Below are 16,541 nucleotides of genomic sequence, written 5' to 3'. Positions count from 1 at the left end.
TCCCTATGAGATGGAACACACATTTAGTCTGCAGTCCTCGCTAGGGACTAAATGGTACTGAAAACCAGTAGAATTTACCGCTAGGAGGTACAGTTAGGATTGTGCTGAGATGGTCCCGTTGCAGGTGCCTTGTACTCTCAAGCTGGTTTTAAGAAGAGCTGGCCGACAGGTGCTAAGGTCTAGATCCTCAGATCATGGTCTGCACTGGCAGCAGAAGTTGCAAGATCTGATTCCGAAGGAAATAAAACAAAGCCACACACTTCTGAACCCCCATAAACCCGGAGATGCTGCTGCTGCAAGGACAGCTGTGAACGGCTGGCCGGCGCGCCGGCGATTGCGACACAACCAAACGGGCCAGAGAGGCCGGGCTGTTTTAAAGGGCGAGAGACTACTAGAGGAACTGCCTGTCCTCCAGGGGCAGGCCCGCGATCCCCGGGCTCGCCTAGAAGAGCTTACCGGCTTACTGGCGGCGGCGGCTGCTGCTGCTGCGTCTGGTGCTGGAGGAGGTGCTGCAGCAACTGCTGCTGGAACTGCTGCTGGTTGAACATGGTTGGGGAGCCCCGAGATGCTGCGCGGTCCTGGAGGAAAACAGAGGAGAGAGATCGGTGGCAGGGCTGCTGCTGCTGCTGCTGCGGGAAGGAGCCGGCGCCTCGCTGGGCTCGCGGAGGCAGCGGAGCCTCACACGTAGCCCAGCAGCAGCCGCCACCAGGCGAGACTGCAGGCGCCGCTGCTAGAGTGCTCCATTCATTCCCTCCTTCCGAAGTCGCTGGCTTTCCTCTCGGGCCCCGGGCCGGGTCAGAGCTGCGATCACGAGATACCTAGGGGTGTGCGTGAAGAGGCGTACCCACCTCCGAGCAGCCTCCTATACAAATCACACACAAACCACACCTCTCCCGAGCCTCCTTTGCATCCGAAGGCAGGGCGCTAAGCTGGCTAGCAGTCTTATGCCTGGGAAGGGAAGGGAAGGCAAGGCTGTGCCCTCGAGTCGGTGTCGACTGCTGGCGCCCACAGAGCCCTGTGGTTGTCTTGGGTAGAATACAGGAGGGGTTGACCATTGCCATCTCCCTGCGCAGTGAGAGAGGATGCTTTTCAGCACCTTCCTATATCGGCTGCTTGGTGATATTAAGGGGTTTGGGGTGATTTTTAGCTCTTTTTGAGCATTTGTTTCCTTTATTTTGAAGTGTTTTTGCTATCACAGTTCCCCTAACCCCCCGTTTCCCGTTCATTCCTATGTCTCTCCAACCACGAATTTGTCAACCACAAGGTTTTGCGGGAACGTAGCCCTAGTGGTTGGTGAGGGATGATGGTAATTTTGGAGTCTGGAACTAAAGGCCTTTGGAGGTCCCCCCTCCCCCTGCTATATCATCCCCCTACACACACACACGCACACACACCGTGACACACGCAGTATTTTTAAGATGTGGGTTCTTGAGGGCACAAACAGCAACTGAACTCACAAGAATGGAAGACTATAGAGCAGGTATATTGATGCAGATATGCATGAGCAGCAACATTTCAATGCACAACGCACAACATACCATATTCCCATCCTACATATTTCTTTTCCCACTCCCCGCTCTGCTTCTAAAGCTCCCTGCACAGGTCACAATCACACTCAGCTGCCTGGTGCAGTGAGGGCCAGCAGCGACCACAACATCCAGGCCAGACTCAAGAGGATTCGGGGGGGCAGGGGGTGTGGAGGCCCTGGACTTTGGCCCCAAAGTCCTGGAGTAAGAGCGCCACTGTGTGAAGGGCAGGTCTTGTCTTTTTTTTTTTTTTTTAAGCAACACACACAGAGATATTTTAGCAGCACGCTATATTGTATGTATGCTGTGCAGAATATAAATATGAATACGATGCATATTTATATACTGCTTTTTAACCAAAGTTCCCAAAGAAGTTTACATAGATATAAATAAATCAATAAAATGGCTCCCTGTCCCCAAAGGGCTCACAATCTTTTAAAAAAATCTTTTTTTTTAAAAAAAAGTGAAGAGAGACATCAGCAACAGCCACTGGAGGGATGCTGTGCTGGGGATGGATAGGGCCAGTTGCTCTCCCCCTGCTAAATAAAGAGAACCACCACTCTAAGAAGCTGCCTCTTTGCTCAATTCGCAGTTAGATGTGCATGTTATTTCAAAGGCTGTCTAGAAAAAGGAGCAGATTTGGCGGCTAGAAGCAATGGGCTGAAATGTCAAGGAGGCAGATTCAGGCTAGACATTAGGAGGAATTTCCTACTTTGAAAGGAGCAATCTGCCTCACACAGTGGTGAGAGAATTGGCATAGGCAGGTTACACAACACATCCTTGATTTTCAGAATTTGCTGCCATTGGATGTGGTGATTGCTGCTGGCTTAGATGGCTTCAAAAGGGGTCTAGCCAAACTTACAGAGGGGAGCTTTATCAATGGCTATTAGTTGTTATTTATTGCTGTTGTTGTGACAAATATGTATATACTGAAAACTTCTCAAAGGAGTTCACATAAAGAAATAAATAAGAGTGTGAGCCCTTCTCTGGCACAAGGGCTTACAATCTGAAAAGATACATAAGGGACACACCAGCAACAGACACTTGCAAGATGCTCTGCTGGGGTTGGATGGGGCCAGTTGCTCTCCTCCAGCTAGTCACCACTTTAAAAGGTGCCTCTTTGCTTAGCGGCTATATGGAACCTCTGTGTGCAGAAGCAGTCTACCTCTGAATACAGTTGCTGGGCCAGCGCCAATCCCTTGGTTGATTTTCCTCCTTTTCATACCAAAGATGAGAGTGAAAGCTTTTGCTTTCGATTTGAAGTCAAGCACATTTCCATATTGCCTAGTGACTCAGGGTATTCTGGTTTTGTTCAAACCACAGCTAGGCAGATCCTGGTTTGGAACCCAATTGTGGCTTCCTGCTTTTGGGAGGAAAGGATGTGAACATGCATTTATGATCCAATTTTTTCTTTCTTTCACAGAGTTAATTCTCTAGTACCCTTCTTTTTCTTCCTTGCTCTTGTGGTCAGTAGCTTTTCCTCTCACAAAAAGAGCTGTTTTTGCCATCTTTCTTTCATTTCTTTTTCTGACTTTTAACCATGGCTGATCTCCAGATTTGGACACCTTACCAATTGGCTTCTCGTTGTCAGGGCCTTATTTTCTGACTCCTCTTCTTTCCTTGGATGTCTTTGTTTATTAAAATATTTGTGCCCCACCTTCTGTGGGAATATGCTCAAAGCAGTTTATAGTGCCAGAACTTAAAACATCGACCAATAAGGTAATAAAATAAACCAACCACCACCACCAGTCACAGCAACAGAAGACAATTCTACAATGGCATTTTCTCCTGCCTCAGTAAAGTGCTGGGTATGAGAAAAAAGAGGTGGGTAGGGCTGTGTCTAGTCCAGCTCATCTCTCCCAGATGATCACTTGTTTTCCCCCTCACACATGATCACAAAACAGGAGTGCACACAGCTCCCAAATATTGTTAGAAAGCAATGCTTCCTAATAAAAAGAAGCCCAGTTCACACAATAGTTAAACTATAGATTTAATGTGGGTTACGACATGAGTGTGCTTGTGTGAACCCATGCCAAAGTGGGAATCTCAGATTGATCACAGGCCATCAGCCACCCTGGCGTGGGTTCATACAACCACTGTCATGTTGGTAACCCAAACTAAACCTAGATTTGAATGACTGTGTGAACCCGGCCATTGTGTGAATGAGCCTCCTAGCTTGTGTCCCCATCTGCTAGGCTTTAGACAGTAGAAGTCAGACAGGTGTTATTGACTGGTTTGTTTTATCCAGACATCGAGTCCTTCCCAAGGACCTGGGATGGCTGAATTTTATTATCAGTGTTCTTGCTGTTCTTATTCTAGATATCGTCGCAGAATATAGGCTGTTCCCAGTAAAGTTGCTTTTTGTAATTGGCTGGTGGTGATTTCTGTAAACCCTATGGTGTTGAGGTGCTCTTCAAGGTGTTTTGAAATTGCACCTAGGGCGCCAATTACTACTGGGATTATTTTGGTCTTCTTCTGCCACAGCCTTTCAATTTCATCTTTGTATTTTGTTATTTTGTTTATTTCTTTTTCTTCTATTCTGCTATCACCTGGTATTGTTATGTCAATTATTTTAACTTGTTTTTCTTTCTTCTCAACTACAGTTATATCTGGTGTATTGTGTGGCAGATGTTTGTCTGTTTGTAGTCGGAAGTCCCATATTATTGTTGTTGTTGTTATTTTTAAAATCCTTGAACAACCTGCCATAACCTTTCAGAGTTGGAAATATTTCCAATAGAAACATGTATTTCTCATTTATTTCAGTGGGTGCTTCAGCCCGTTTAACTCAAAAGGGTCTAAAAGTGCTCAACTCCAGTAGGATGAATCCATTAAGGGCTAAGAGATCACATTTGTTCTATGTTTAAATGTGGGTTTCTACCACCATCAGTACCTCCATCCATGCTGATCCATGCTTAGTATCGTTGCCCTTTTTAAAATGTAGATCTTGGTAGACAAATGCATATTCATAGAGTTATGTGTGTCTCTAACAATCTATACCGTTATTTATTTGATGCATGTATACCCTGCCTTTCAAGTGCAATACTCCACCTGTACTATATGTAGCATGCACACACATTCAGTTGCAATTAAGCACTTCTGTGTTCCATTGGTTCAGTGGGGAACAGTTAAGCACAAGCCTGCAACATTCCCACTGAAATAAAAGGGACTCAGAAACACTTCCATCAGGCTGGTTGTACCAAACAACAGCTATAACCAACTTTAATCATTTCAGTGTGTATCATGAATTTTCTGGAAGTTTCCAGTTGGACTGTTGGTCGATCCAGCTCAGTGTTGTCTACACTGACTGGCAGCAGCTCTCTGAGGTTTCAGGCAGGAGTCCTTCTCAGCTCTACCTGGAGAGGCTGCCAGCCATGAACTGAACCTGGACCTTCTGTATGCAAAGCAGATGCTGTACAACTGACTTACGCCTGCATCCTCAATAACTTTTAAAAAGCAAACATAAACTTGAAAGAACAATCAAAACTAGTATTACACTTTCCCTATCACCAAACTTTAAACACATTGTGAGTAAGTAAGCATGTATTTAGATACTAATCTTACGTGAAGCTCGCAGGGCCAGATTCATCCCTGCTTAACTCCAGGAGTCTTGTGGCATCGGCTGCCCCCACCCCCACCCCCTGGACTACTCACAGCATCCTTCCCACATCAGAAAGTGAAAATCCAACAGACATCAGACACGTCTTACCTACTTTTACTCATTACAAATCAGGGCGTTACTTTCATGTGTGCTATCTGCACACTACTAGCCATGTTCTACTCCTAGCTCTCGACTCAAATGAGGTAGCAGTGCAGAAGAGGAGGGAGGAGGAGAAAAAGGAGAGAGAGAGAGAGAGAGAGAGAGAGAGAGAGATGACAAATGCATCCAGACACTAAAAGCAGTCAACACTTCCACTCGCCCTCTAGACAGATCCTTGCTTACATCCAACACCAAGAGTCTTACACTGCTCTTTAAAGATGCCTGGCACACATGCGGAAGATATCGCCTTCCCTTCGTCGCCACAAGTGGACTCACGTTGCAAGCTGGCAAGCCGATAGCTTTGTTCCTCTGGCCAGGCTCTCTCCATCATATGGCCAAGAACAATGCCACTTGCTGCTGCCTGGCCCTTGGCTGGTTGGTTATTTTCTCCCTCTTTTGACCTGTCTGCTCTGCTCTGCCAGTTCCTACGCTCAAAACAGGGAGATTGGGAGAGAGGCAGGGAGGAGGCAGGCACGCATCTCCTCTTCCTGCTGCAGGGCCCAGGGTGGTACCAAGGACATCTCCCTTTACATCCCACTGCGCTTGGAGAAGCAGGAAAAGAGGAGGCTTCCTCTCCCTTGCCATTTCCCACTTTTAATTAGGTCCTTACACAACCAGCTCTCGGGAATCGCCTCCTAATTATTGATATTGCTTTGAAACAATCTCCTGTTGTCGTTGGCTGCTGTCTCCGCCACCGCCTCCTCCTTTAGCCTCACCATTACAACCAAGGGACCTATGGAGATTTCAGTGGGGCAGGCTACCATCTGTTCAGGGTAGCGGCCAGAGAGGAACAGAGTAAAAGGCTAAAGGCTGAGGGGGAAAGCAGATGGCAACCAACGGTGCTTCTTCTTCTTGTTGTTGTTATGGTTCTGGGGGATCCTACCTGCTGCAGATGGCAATCATCTCACACACACAAAAAGGGGAGGGGAATCCTCAACCGTCTTGGGTAGTCACTGGCCTTAGATCACCACAGCCCCTTAGCTGCCAGCATAGCTACCATTGAATAAGGGGGGACAAATGTCCCTGGGCCCCAGAGGGAGGGAGTGGGTGACAGCTTGCTCTTTCTGGCCTATGGCCATAATAAAGAAACTGGATTGGATTGGCTTGCTTTTTGCTTTGTCCCTCACACCTTCCTGAAAAAGAAGGGGAGGAACAACACTTTTTGTCCCAGGTCCCACTCCAGCCTTGCTATGCCTCTGCGGCTAACGCCAATATTTCAGAAATTAATATAGTTGGGTCTCACTAGTCACTCCTCCACACACACACACACACACACACACACCCCTCCTCACAAAATCTTACTTACAGTTGTAAGGTCTGTAAGTATCCTTATCCTGTAAGATTCCTTATCGCCACAAAGATTATTATTATTATTATTATTACATTTATATCCCGCTCTTCCTCCAAGGAGCCCAGAGTGGTGTACTACATACTTGAGTTTATCCTCACAACAACCCTGTGAAGTAGGTTAGGCTAAGAGAGAAGCGACTGGCCCAGAGTCACCCAGCTAGTTTCATGGCTGAATGGGGATTGGAACTCGGGTCTCCCTGGTCCTAGTCCAGCACTCTAACCACTACACCACGCTGGCTTTGCGAAAAATAAAACAGTAATTTGTATGTTGGAAGTGTGGCCACTTGATATCAACCACTGAGGACTGATTATGACATAAAAGGAGAATTAGGGGGTTTGAGCAGTTTGAACAGAATTATTATTTTATTTTATTATTATTTATTTAATTTATATACCGCCTGGCTCCAGAGAATTTTGTAATTCAAAAATTACAGCAATTAAAACATCTAAACAATAATTAAAAATGTAAAACTCAGAAATGACTAAAAGCCAAGCCTGGGCGCTTTCCAGACTAGCTGCTCATTAGTAGCAAAATGCCTCCATTCGGGCAAGTCGTCGCATTCGGAAGGGAAACAGCAGGGGGAGCAGTCTCGCAGCAACTAACAACCCGACAAAACAGCAACTTTCCCATGCCAGATGTACAATGTTGTAGCTCAGTTTCGCAGCAATTAAGTTTGCAACAAGGCATTGGAAATGTGAATGACACTCTGCTGTCCATGCAGGGACTGCGGTGTCAGGACGCAGGAAGTGTGAAAGCACACTTCCAAGCTGCATCCTGACCCCATTGCAGGGTCTAGTTTGGAAAGCACCCTGGCTAAAAAAAATGGGTCTTAAGTTACTGACTACCTTGGACCTTTCTGGCTTCTCCCCCTTGACAAACTGTAGGTCACTAGAATTCTATGTGCATAAAAATAAGGATAATTAAATTTTGAGATTGATTTTAAACAGGGTGACACACACACAAACACACACGCACACACACCATTCACAACATCAAAAGCTGGGTAAGAGGAGCATCGAGCCAGGATCCCAGACCCATGCACTCTAACCCTAACTGTCTGTGCATCCGCGAAAATCAAGGTAGGAGGATGGAAAAATGATCATGCGCTACCCGCGAACAGGGTAGGGTGTCAGTGGCCAACCAACTTTGTTCACCCAGTATCGTATCAAGGGGTGGGGGGCAGGGGCAGTGCCATCATTGAACGAATGAGTTCAAATAACCTGGGCTGCCAATTAAAAAGGCCGCTGGAGCCCCCGTTGCACATGCAAAGGGGCATTACGCAATTGCCCAAAGGCCTCCCCTGTTCCTCCCCCTCTAATTTCCAGGCAGCACATGCTGCCTGACAGCATTTATTTCCCTTCCTCTCCCTTGCTGGAGGGACAGGAAGGGAAATAAATTCTGTCAGGTAGCAAACACTGCCTGAAATGAGACGGGGAGAGCTTGCTTGGGACTCTCCAGAGCCCAAGCCATGCCCCTGCGACATGACATCATGCTCACAGGGCATCATTGACAGGGCCTCCAGGTGAGTCTGAACACAGGCCACAGTTCAGCTGGCTCTGCTCCTGGGTAGAGTGAAAGCACATCCCGCAATGTCCTACCCAGATGATCTACACCATCTGTCCTACCCAGATGATCACACAATCACCTTCCCACCCTCCAACCCAGGGGTGTAGCTATAATTGAGTAGATGGGTTCAAAGAACCCGGGGCCCCCAGCTCCACCCCTCCCTATTTTCTTCACTATCTCCCTCACTTCGAGTCGCCTCCAGGGAGAGGGGTGAACACGGGCCTCCTCTCAGCTAGCTGAGCCCCTGCTCCTACCTTGATTTTTGCCAACACACAACAGGTCCTCGGGAGCATGCACGGGTCTGGGTCCTGGGATCCTGGCTGGACACTCCTCCGACCCAGCTTCTGATGGTGTGAACGGGCCCCCTATCTACCCATCTGCCTATGCCTTCCTGCTTTGTAGTGATACAAACCAGGTCCAGCCAAATACACAGTTCAGTCCATTTGTAATGTGTTCGTTTCCACCACCCCCACAGAACACAACAGACTTTGCAGCCTAGTAGAACTAAGCACGCTGGCCTACGGGAGACTGTCAGAAGCAGCCCACCCCCTCCCCTAATCTCCCTGCCCAGGGCCAGCAGCCCAATCCACTTAATAACCCGTTTACTCACCTTCTAAGCTAAGCTGAAGAGTAGGATTTAGACTTGCTGCAGAACCATACGGGAAGGAGATGGTCCTGCGGGTGATAATATGGTCCTTATTACTTCATCTTGGAGGAGGGGCAATCACATTTTTGGATGTTCCCCTAAGTGGGGGCGGGGGGGGGGGAGAAAACACCTTTCCTGCAAGTAGAAAAGTAACACAGCAGGGAGAGGAAAATTTCTCTTCAATGTGCTAACAGAAAATTCACCCCCACACACACACACCGCCCTTCTTTTTTACATGGAGAAACAGCTTTCGAAAATGGTATTCCCCTATGTGTGTGAAGTGGTACACTCCATTCTGCCATGTCAGGACTCTAACACTTCATTCTGCTGCCTGCATGGTGGTTAGTGTGCAAGATCTGGATGCTCAGATCCCTGCTCAGCAACAGGGCTCTTGGGTGGTTTCGGTGAAGGCTCTCTCTCTCAGCCTAAACCGTGCTCACTGGGTCATTGTTGGGCTTCTTGAAGGAAAGGTGAGATATAAACTGCATGCTGCTGAGGTGATTCCAAGTGAGGTTTGACAAGGGTGCAGTAACAACTATTTTGGTAGGATCGTAGGACCAGATTCCCATGTGCTAGATCAAACAAGGGGAAGAACGGTTACCTAATCACCATAAAGTTGATTAGAAAGCAAGCGGTTCAGTACTGCTTATCAGTCACATTCGCAAATGTCACACATTCACAAACCTCATGCATCCACAAGACAGCTGAAGGTGTTTACAGAACATCCTCCAACATTTCGCATATGGAAAAAGAAACACGCGTGTAACAGCCAAGTCTCATACTCAAGAAGATGATTGCGTGAGCTCTCCTTTTTCTCTCCCACCCACCCCCGCCACCCTCCTCACTACTGCAGGTAGATAAAAACTTCAGCTGTATGCCAGCTATATGCTTTATTTGTTTACTGCAGTAGCATGCCGTCTGCCAAACTTAAAAGCCAGGAGGGCGATAGTTCTTCTAATTAACAAATATGAGAAAAAAACCATAATTGTCCCACAGTAGATAATCAACAGTTCCAAAGATACCTCAGCAGCTGCAGTGTGTGAAACAGCAGGTTGTGTGCTGCATGGTGCATTAGGATTAATGCATGTGCATGCACAAGCACAAGGAACAGCATGCATCTGCACCATCCCATTCAGTTGACAGGCTTAGTACTGCATGGTGCCTTAGTGTTCATGTGCAGACACTTACATGCATGTGTGCACAAGAGACAAAATGTATCTACTACTATCCCATTCTATTCTAAGTCTGTGTACTGCATGAGCCTTAGTGCTCATGTGTCTGCCCTTACATGCATGTGCACAAGAGACAACACCACCACCCCGTTCAAACAGCACGCGGCATACTTTAGTACATATTTACGTAGTAGACAAGATTAATCAATTCAGAAATCTAACTTCTAGAGATACTGCAGTGAGAATTCGACCCTGAAGAATTACAGCTCAAGTGAACGTTGAAAAAAGGAATTAGATGTTTTCATAAGGCATCCACCAAAGCAGGGGCATTGCTAGGTACTCAGAAGATCCAGGTCCTGGGCCCATTGGCCTCCCACTTTGATAATTAATCTCAATCATGCCCCTCTCACGAATAATTAGATTTGAACTCCCAAAGGGAAACTGGAGGAGGCAACTGCTGCAGGGGCGTAGCTAGGGGAGGGGGGGGCCGTGTTCATCCCTCTCTCTGGCGGACCCCCAGAGTGAGGGAGCCAATGAAGAAAATAGGGAGGGGTGGAGCTGTGTTCTTTGAACCGCTTCGCTCAATTATAGCTACACCCCTGAAGTGCTGTATTGGAGGCTAAAGCATCTGTTTTATTGGGAACATAGGAAGCTGCCACATACAGAGTCAGACCATTGGTCTATCTAGCTCAGAATTGTCTTCACAGACTGGCAGTGGCTTCTCCAAGGTGGTAGGCAGGAATCTCTCTCAGCCCTATCTTGGAGATGCTGCCAGGGAGGGAACTTAAAACCTAGATGCTCTTCCCAGAGCGGGTCCATCCCCTAAGAAGGGGAATATCTTACAGTACTTACACTTCTAGTCTCCCTTTCATATGCAACCAGGGCAGACCCTGCTTAGCTAAGGGGACAAGTCATGCTTGCAACCACAAGACCAGCTCTCCTCTCTATTCTCAGGGCATCCTTCCTGCTGGAAAAGTAACAGAGGTGACTGCCCACCCACCTGTTTGATAGTTGCTTCCCTTGTAAATACAGAGCGATCTCATGTTTAACTAAGACTTTATTCCAGAAGAAAACTCCTTCTCCTTCTCCTTTCCCTCCCTTTAATTCTGACTCCATCCCACACACTCCCTAAAGGATCCCCTCCAGGACGAACTTCTAATCAATGAAACATAAAGGACTGCTAGACAGAATACTAAAGGTAAAAGTAAAGTGTGTCCTCAAGTCGATTTTGACTCTTGGCGCCCACAGAGCCCTGAGGTTATCTTTGGTAGAATACAGGAGGGGTTTACCATTGCCTCTCAAGTATGAGATGATGCCTTTCTGCATCTTCCGATATCCTGCCTGATATAGTTATTCCCCATAGTCTGGGAAACATCCCAGCGGGGATTCAAACCGGCAACCTTCTGCTTGTTAGTCAAGTAGCTCCCTACTGCTCCACTTAAAGTGTAGACAGAATACTACACCGCCCCCATTTGAAAGGGAGGTGGCTGATGATATTCTGGGCTCTGGGCCATTCATTGGAGGCCAAGCCCCATGGGCCATCCCATAATGACACCCCTGTCCAAAAGGTAGGGGGAAAGCAAGCAGCAAGCAGGGAGTGTCAATATTTCGGGGCAGTGGGAGCAGATGCTTAAACCCCTTTTTCCTGGCTGTGAAAAGTCAACATATTCTTCACAAGCCAAAGGAAGGATGAAAGCGGGGGGTGGGGGGCTCAATCATTCGCAATGCTATTAAATAGGTCAAAGGCTGACCTGCCATAATTGGTCTGCCCACCCAGCCTACGATCCCCTCTGCGGGAGATGCTCAGAGCTGCAGCACAAGCATGAGATTGGCAGCCTGACATTCTGGCTCCTGTCCAGGAATTGTGTTGTTGTTTTAGATGTGTAGCCCGACTCATTCCAAAAGGCTCCCGGCAGGCAACAAAAGGCGATGCAAACATGAGTCAGCAACTAAGCCCATGGAAGATTACAGTAAGTTGAGCCAATTGAATTCAGTAGGGCTTACATGTCCGAGTCAACAGATGAGGCCACCTTCGGCTGAAGCCGCTTTCAATGGTCCATCTCGCCCTGTATGGTCCGTTCTGACTCGTACCGCAGGTGACTGAGATCCTGTCTCTGGGGATGCCCAAGATCCAGTGTGAGACTTTCTGGATGCAAAGCAGGTGCATTTGTCCTACTCAAGAGAGTGCTCTTCTCAGGAGTAGTAGCATGGCAGCTGAGGATCTCCATGCATGGCTGAGCGTGAGGCTTGCTCACCAGGGTATTTTTCACACTAGCTCACATCTTCTCCGGAATGGAGGGTGTGCATTCACACACTTGGCCAGATGTACCCCGAAGTCCCTGCAAGCTATCGGGGAGCACTTCACACACGTTTCGAGTTTTTAATTGCACATTAGAGTTTTTGAGTAACTTCAAACTCGCAGTCAAGTCTCGCAGTAACTTGCGGTGAAGCCTCCTGTGTGAAAAATGCCCAGGTGGATTCGGAACTAGGTCGCCATCGCAAACTGAAGATCAACAGGGTATCCAGAACTAGACATAGAGCAGTAAAGACTGGAGTATAGACAGGTGACTGAGTCAAGTAATGGCCAAGAGTCCAAAGGCAAGACATCGAGGCCTCTGCTTCTGGTTTTGTAGGGAACGGTAGGCTCAGGTGACTCTGAAGCCTCTGCTGGGAGGCAGAATGGAGGATGCAAGCCAAGGGACTGGATCTCCAAGAGTCGAGCGTTCAAGGGTTAATGGGTCCTCCCTGGTTGAGTGGACAGCAAGGTCTCTCTAGGTACAGCTGAGCCTGCTCAGGGTGTTCTGGAGGTCATGGGTCTTCCCGTTCACCTACCAAGGAGGCTAGTTTGTGCCCCAAGGTAGCTTCTCCATCGTCTTTGAGTGGAGCCTGACAGCATTGCTTCAGAGCTACAGCCCCTTCCTTGCAAAACAGGGAGAAATACTAACCTATTCAGCAGCCCAATGGCCCATGAAGTTCAAGATTCTCCACTCACAGGAACATAGGAAACTGCCATATACTGAGTCAGACCATTGGTCTATCTAGCTCAGGATTGTCTTCACAGACTGGCAGCGGCTTCTCCAAGGTTGCAGGCAGGAGTCTCTCTCAGCCCTGTCTTGGAGAAGCCAGGGAGGGAACTTGAAACCTTCTGCTCTTCCCAGAGCGGCTTCATCCCCTGAGGGGAATATCTTGCAGTGCTCACACATGTAGTCTCCCATTCATATGCAACCAGGGCAGACCCCGCTTAGCTATGGGGACAAGTCATGCTTGCTACCACAAGATCAGCTCTCTTCTCCTACTGGCAGTGGCATTTCTAGGCAGGTCTTTCTTCCCAGGCCCCTCTCAACTAGTGATGCAGGGGGCTGAACCTGGGACACTGTGCATGCTGCCTACCAGAAGAGATGGTGCCTCTGATTAAATGGACTGTAGCCCACCAAAACCGAGTGGATCTCAGAAGAGGTGATGCCTCTGATTAAATGGACTGTGGCCCACCAAAACCAAGTGGATCTGGTCATCTTTATGGTTGCCAAAGGACTCTTGGTTGCTTTTGCCTAGAAGAGAGGAAGGCTCACCTGCACCACTTTTGGTAAAGAGCAAGACTGGATGGATCCCTCCCTGGATACCAAAGGGGCATATACAGTAACTGTCAGACCTACTCCTTTTGGAGACCTCTGATTGGACAAGATGAAAAGAACTGATGAACTCACACAGAAGAAGATGAGGTTTTTAAGCAGCGAGATAACATTAAAATACAGGTGAAACTCGAAAAATTAGAATATTGTGCAAAAGTTCATTAATTTCAGTAATGCAAATTAAAAGGTGAAACTGATATATGAGATAGATGCATTACATGCAAAGCGAGATAAGTCAAGCCTTAATTTGTTATAATTGTGATGATCATGGTGTACAGCTCATGAGAACCCCAAATCCACAATCCCAGAAAATTAGAATATTGTGAAAAGGTTCAACAGTCTAGGCTCCAGGTGTCCGACTCCAATCAGCTAATCAATCCATAACACCTGCAAAGGGTTCCTGAGCCTTTAAATGGTCTCTCAGTCTGGTTCATTAGGAATCACAATCATGGGAAAGACTGCTGACTTGACAGTTGTGCAGAAAACCATCATTGACACCCTCCATAAGGAGGGAAAGCCTCAAAAGGTATTTGCAAAAGAAGTTGGATGTATCAAAGCACATCAATAGAAAGTTATGTGGAAGGGAAAAGTGTGGAAGAAAAAGGTGCACAAGCAGCAGGGATGACCGCAGCCTGGAGAGGATTGTCAGGAAAAGGCCATTCAAAAGTGTTGGGGACTTTCACAAGGAGTGGACTGAGGCTGGAGTTAGTGCATCAAGAGCCACCACACACAGACGGATCCTGGACATGGGCTTCAAATGTCGTATTCCTCTTGTCAAGCCGCTCCTGAACAACAAACGTCAGAAGCGTCTTACCTGGGCTCAAGAAAAAAAGAACTGCTGTTGCTCAGTGGTCCAAAGTCCTCTTTTCTGATGAGAGCAACTTTTGCATCTCATTTGGAAACCAAGGACCCAGAGTCTGGAGGAAGAATGGAGAGGCACACAATGCAAGATGCTTGAAGTCCAGTGTGAAGTTTCCACAGTCTGTGTTGATTTGGGGAGCCATGTCATCTGCTGGTGTTGGTCCACTGTGCTTCATTAAGTCCAGGGTCAACACAGCCGTCTATCAGGAGATTTTGGAGCACTTCATGCTTCCTTCCGCAGACGAGCTGTATGGGGATGCTGACTTCATTTTCCAGCAGGACTTGGCACTTGCCCACATTGCCCAAAGTACCAAAACCTGGTTCAATGACCATGGGATTACTGTGCTTGATTGGCCAGCAAACTCGCCTGACCTGAACCCCATAGAGAATCTATGGGGCATTGCCAAGAGAAGGATGAGAGACATGAGACCAAACAATGCAGAAGAGCTGAAGGCCGCTAATGAAGCATCCTGGTCTTCCATAACACCTCAGCAGTGCCACAGGCTGATAGCATCCATGCCATGCCGCATTGAGGCAGTAATTGCTGCAAAAGGGGCCCAAACCAAGTACTGAATACATATGCATGCTTATACTTTTCAGAGGTCCGATATTATTCAATTTAGAATCCTTGTTTTATTGGTTTCATGTAATATTCTAATTTTCTGGGATTGTGGATTTGGGGTTCTCATGAGCTGTACGCCATGATCATCACAATTATAACAAATTAAGGCTTGACTTATCTCGCTTTGCATGTAATGCGTCTATCTCATATATCGGTTTCACCTTTTAATTTGCATTACTGAAATTAATGAACTTTTGCACGATATTCTAATTTTTCGACTTTCACCTGTACCTGGGAGAGCCAGCAAGAGCTTGTGAAGACCGATTCCAAATCCATGTAGACCCAAGAAATGGCACACACTAAATGCGTTTGTTAAGCAAGGAGCTTCTGCAAAAGGGCAATGCTAAAATGTGCGGCCACATAATCTCCCCAGTGATCACCTCTCTGTATGAGTCATGGAGTGTGACAGGGAGAGAGAGGGAGAGGGAGGAGAGAGGGAGGGAGGGAAAGAGAATGCCGCTGGCGCTGGTGAGGTTTGGAAAGAAAGGCTGCAATCCTACACACACTTAACTGGGGAGGAAGCACCATTACACACAGTGGGACTTGCTTCCAAGTAAATGTGCAGAAAATCTGGCTGCAAGATATGAAAGGCCATTCCAGGGCCTTTTGGAGACAATGTACTAGCAGAGAGTTGTGTCTCCCTGGAGCCAAAAAGTGCCACTTTCAAACTGCTGCATCAGTTCCTCCACCAAGGAGATGTCAGAGAGTCACACGCCTGCTCCATTTTTGCACCTTGAGACTCAGCACTTTGCCTTTGCCAAGTATGATCTTACACAGGCTCGGATCCAACCAAGATGCTTTATTTATGGACTCACAGGGCACCTGCAGCTCTTGCAGGCATCGACAGAAGGGAGAAGTGCTCAGCACCCACTCACATTCGCACACAAGCCTTTTGATGCCAGATGATGCACAAACATAATACCAATGGCTAGGTGGAAGAGCTCAGTAGAACTGTCAGAATACAACCTGGCGGTTACCGTGCCAACCTATATTTTGCATCCTCCCTCTTAGATGCAGGTGCAAAACAAGCCAAGCCATAACTTTGCATCTTGCTGGATTTTGGCACAGCCTGTTGGAACATAGGAAGCTGCCTTATACCGAGTCAGACCATCTAGCTCAGGACTGCCTACCCAGGCTGGCAGCGGCTTCTCCAGGGTTGGAGGCAGGAGTCTCTCTCAGCCCTATCTTGGAGATGCTGCCAGGGAGGGAATTTGGGACCTTCTGCATGCAAGCAGGCAGGTGCTCTTCCCAGAGCAGCCCCATCTCCTAAGAAGGAATATCTTACAGTGCTCACACACATCTCCAATTCACCAGAGAAGACCCTGCTTAGCAGAGGGGACAATTCATGCTTGCTACCCCAAGACCAACTCTCTTCGCACTTTGCCTGGATCCTGGCTGAGGGTGCCCTCCC

At 47.6% G+C, this 16,541-nt stretch overlaps 1 protein-coding gene across 9 annotated transcripts in view; it reads right to left on the bottom strand.

The window, feature by feature from the left end:
• Positions 1–16,541, bottom strand: part of CIZ1 (CDKN1A interacting zinc finger protein 1) — a 156,629-nt gene that overhangs the window by 52,164 nt on the left and 87,924 nt on the right. For 5 of the 9 annotated variants that reach the window (XM_053282420.1, XM_053282419.1, XM_053282424.1 and 2 more), the window contains exon 5: positions 457–578. In XM_053282420.1, the coding sequence (XP_053138395.1) occupies positions 457–578 (122 nt within the window). Of the gene's footprint in view, positions 1–78; positions 227–456; positions 819–888; positions 997–5,232; positions 5,252–8,810; positions 8,876–16,541 lie in introns of those variants that run through there. The other 4 variants (XM_053282425.1, XM_053282426.1, XM_053282427.1 and 1 more) reach the window with 4 other exon arrangements.

The sequence above is a fragment of the Hemicordylus capensis genome, chromosome 17, assembly GCF_027244095.1.
Source record: "Hemicordylus capensis ecotype Gifberg chromosome 17, rHemCap1.1.pri, whole genome shotgun sequence".
Lineage (NCBI taxonomy): Eukaryota > Metazoa > Chordata > Lepidosauria > Squamata > Cordylidae > Hemicordylus > Hemicordylus capensis.
Note: the sequence above shows the minus strand (reverse complement) of the source record. Positions and strands in the feature narration are given on the sequence as shown.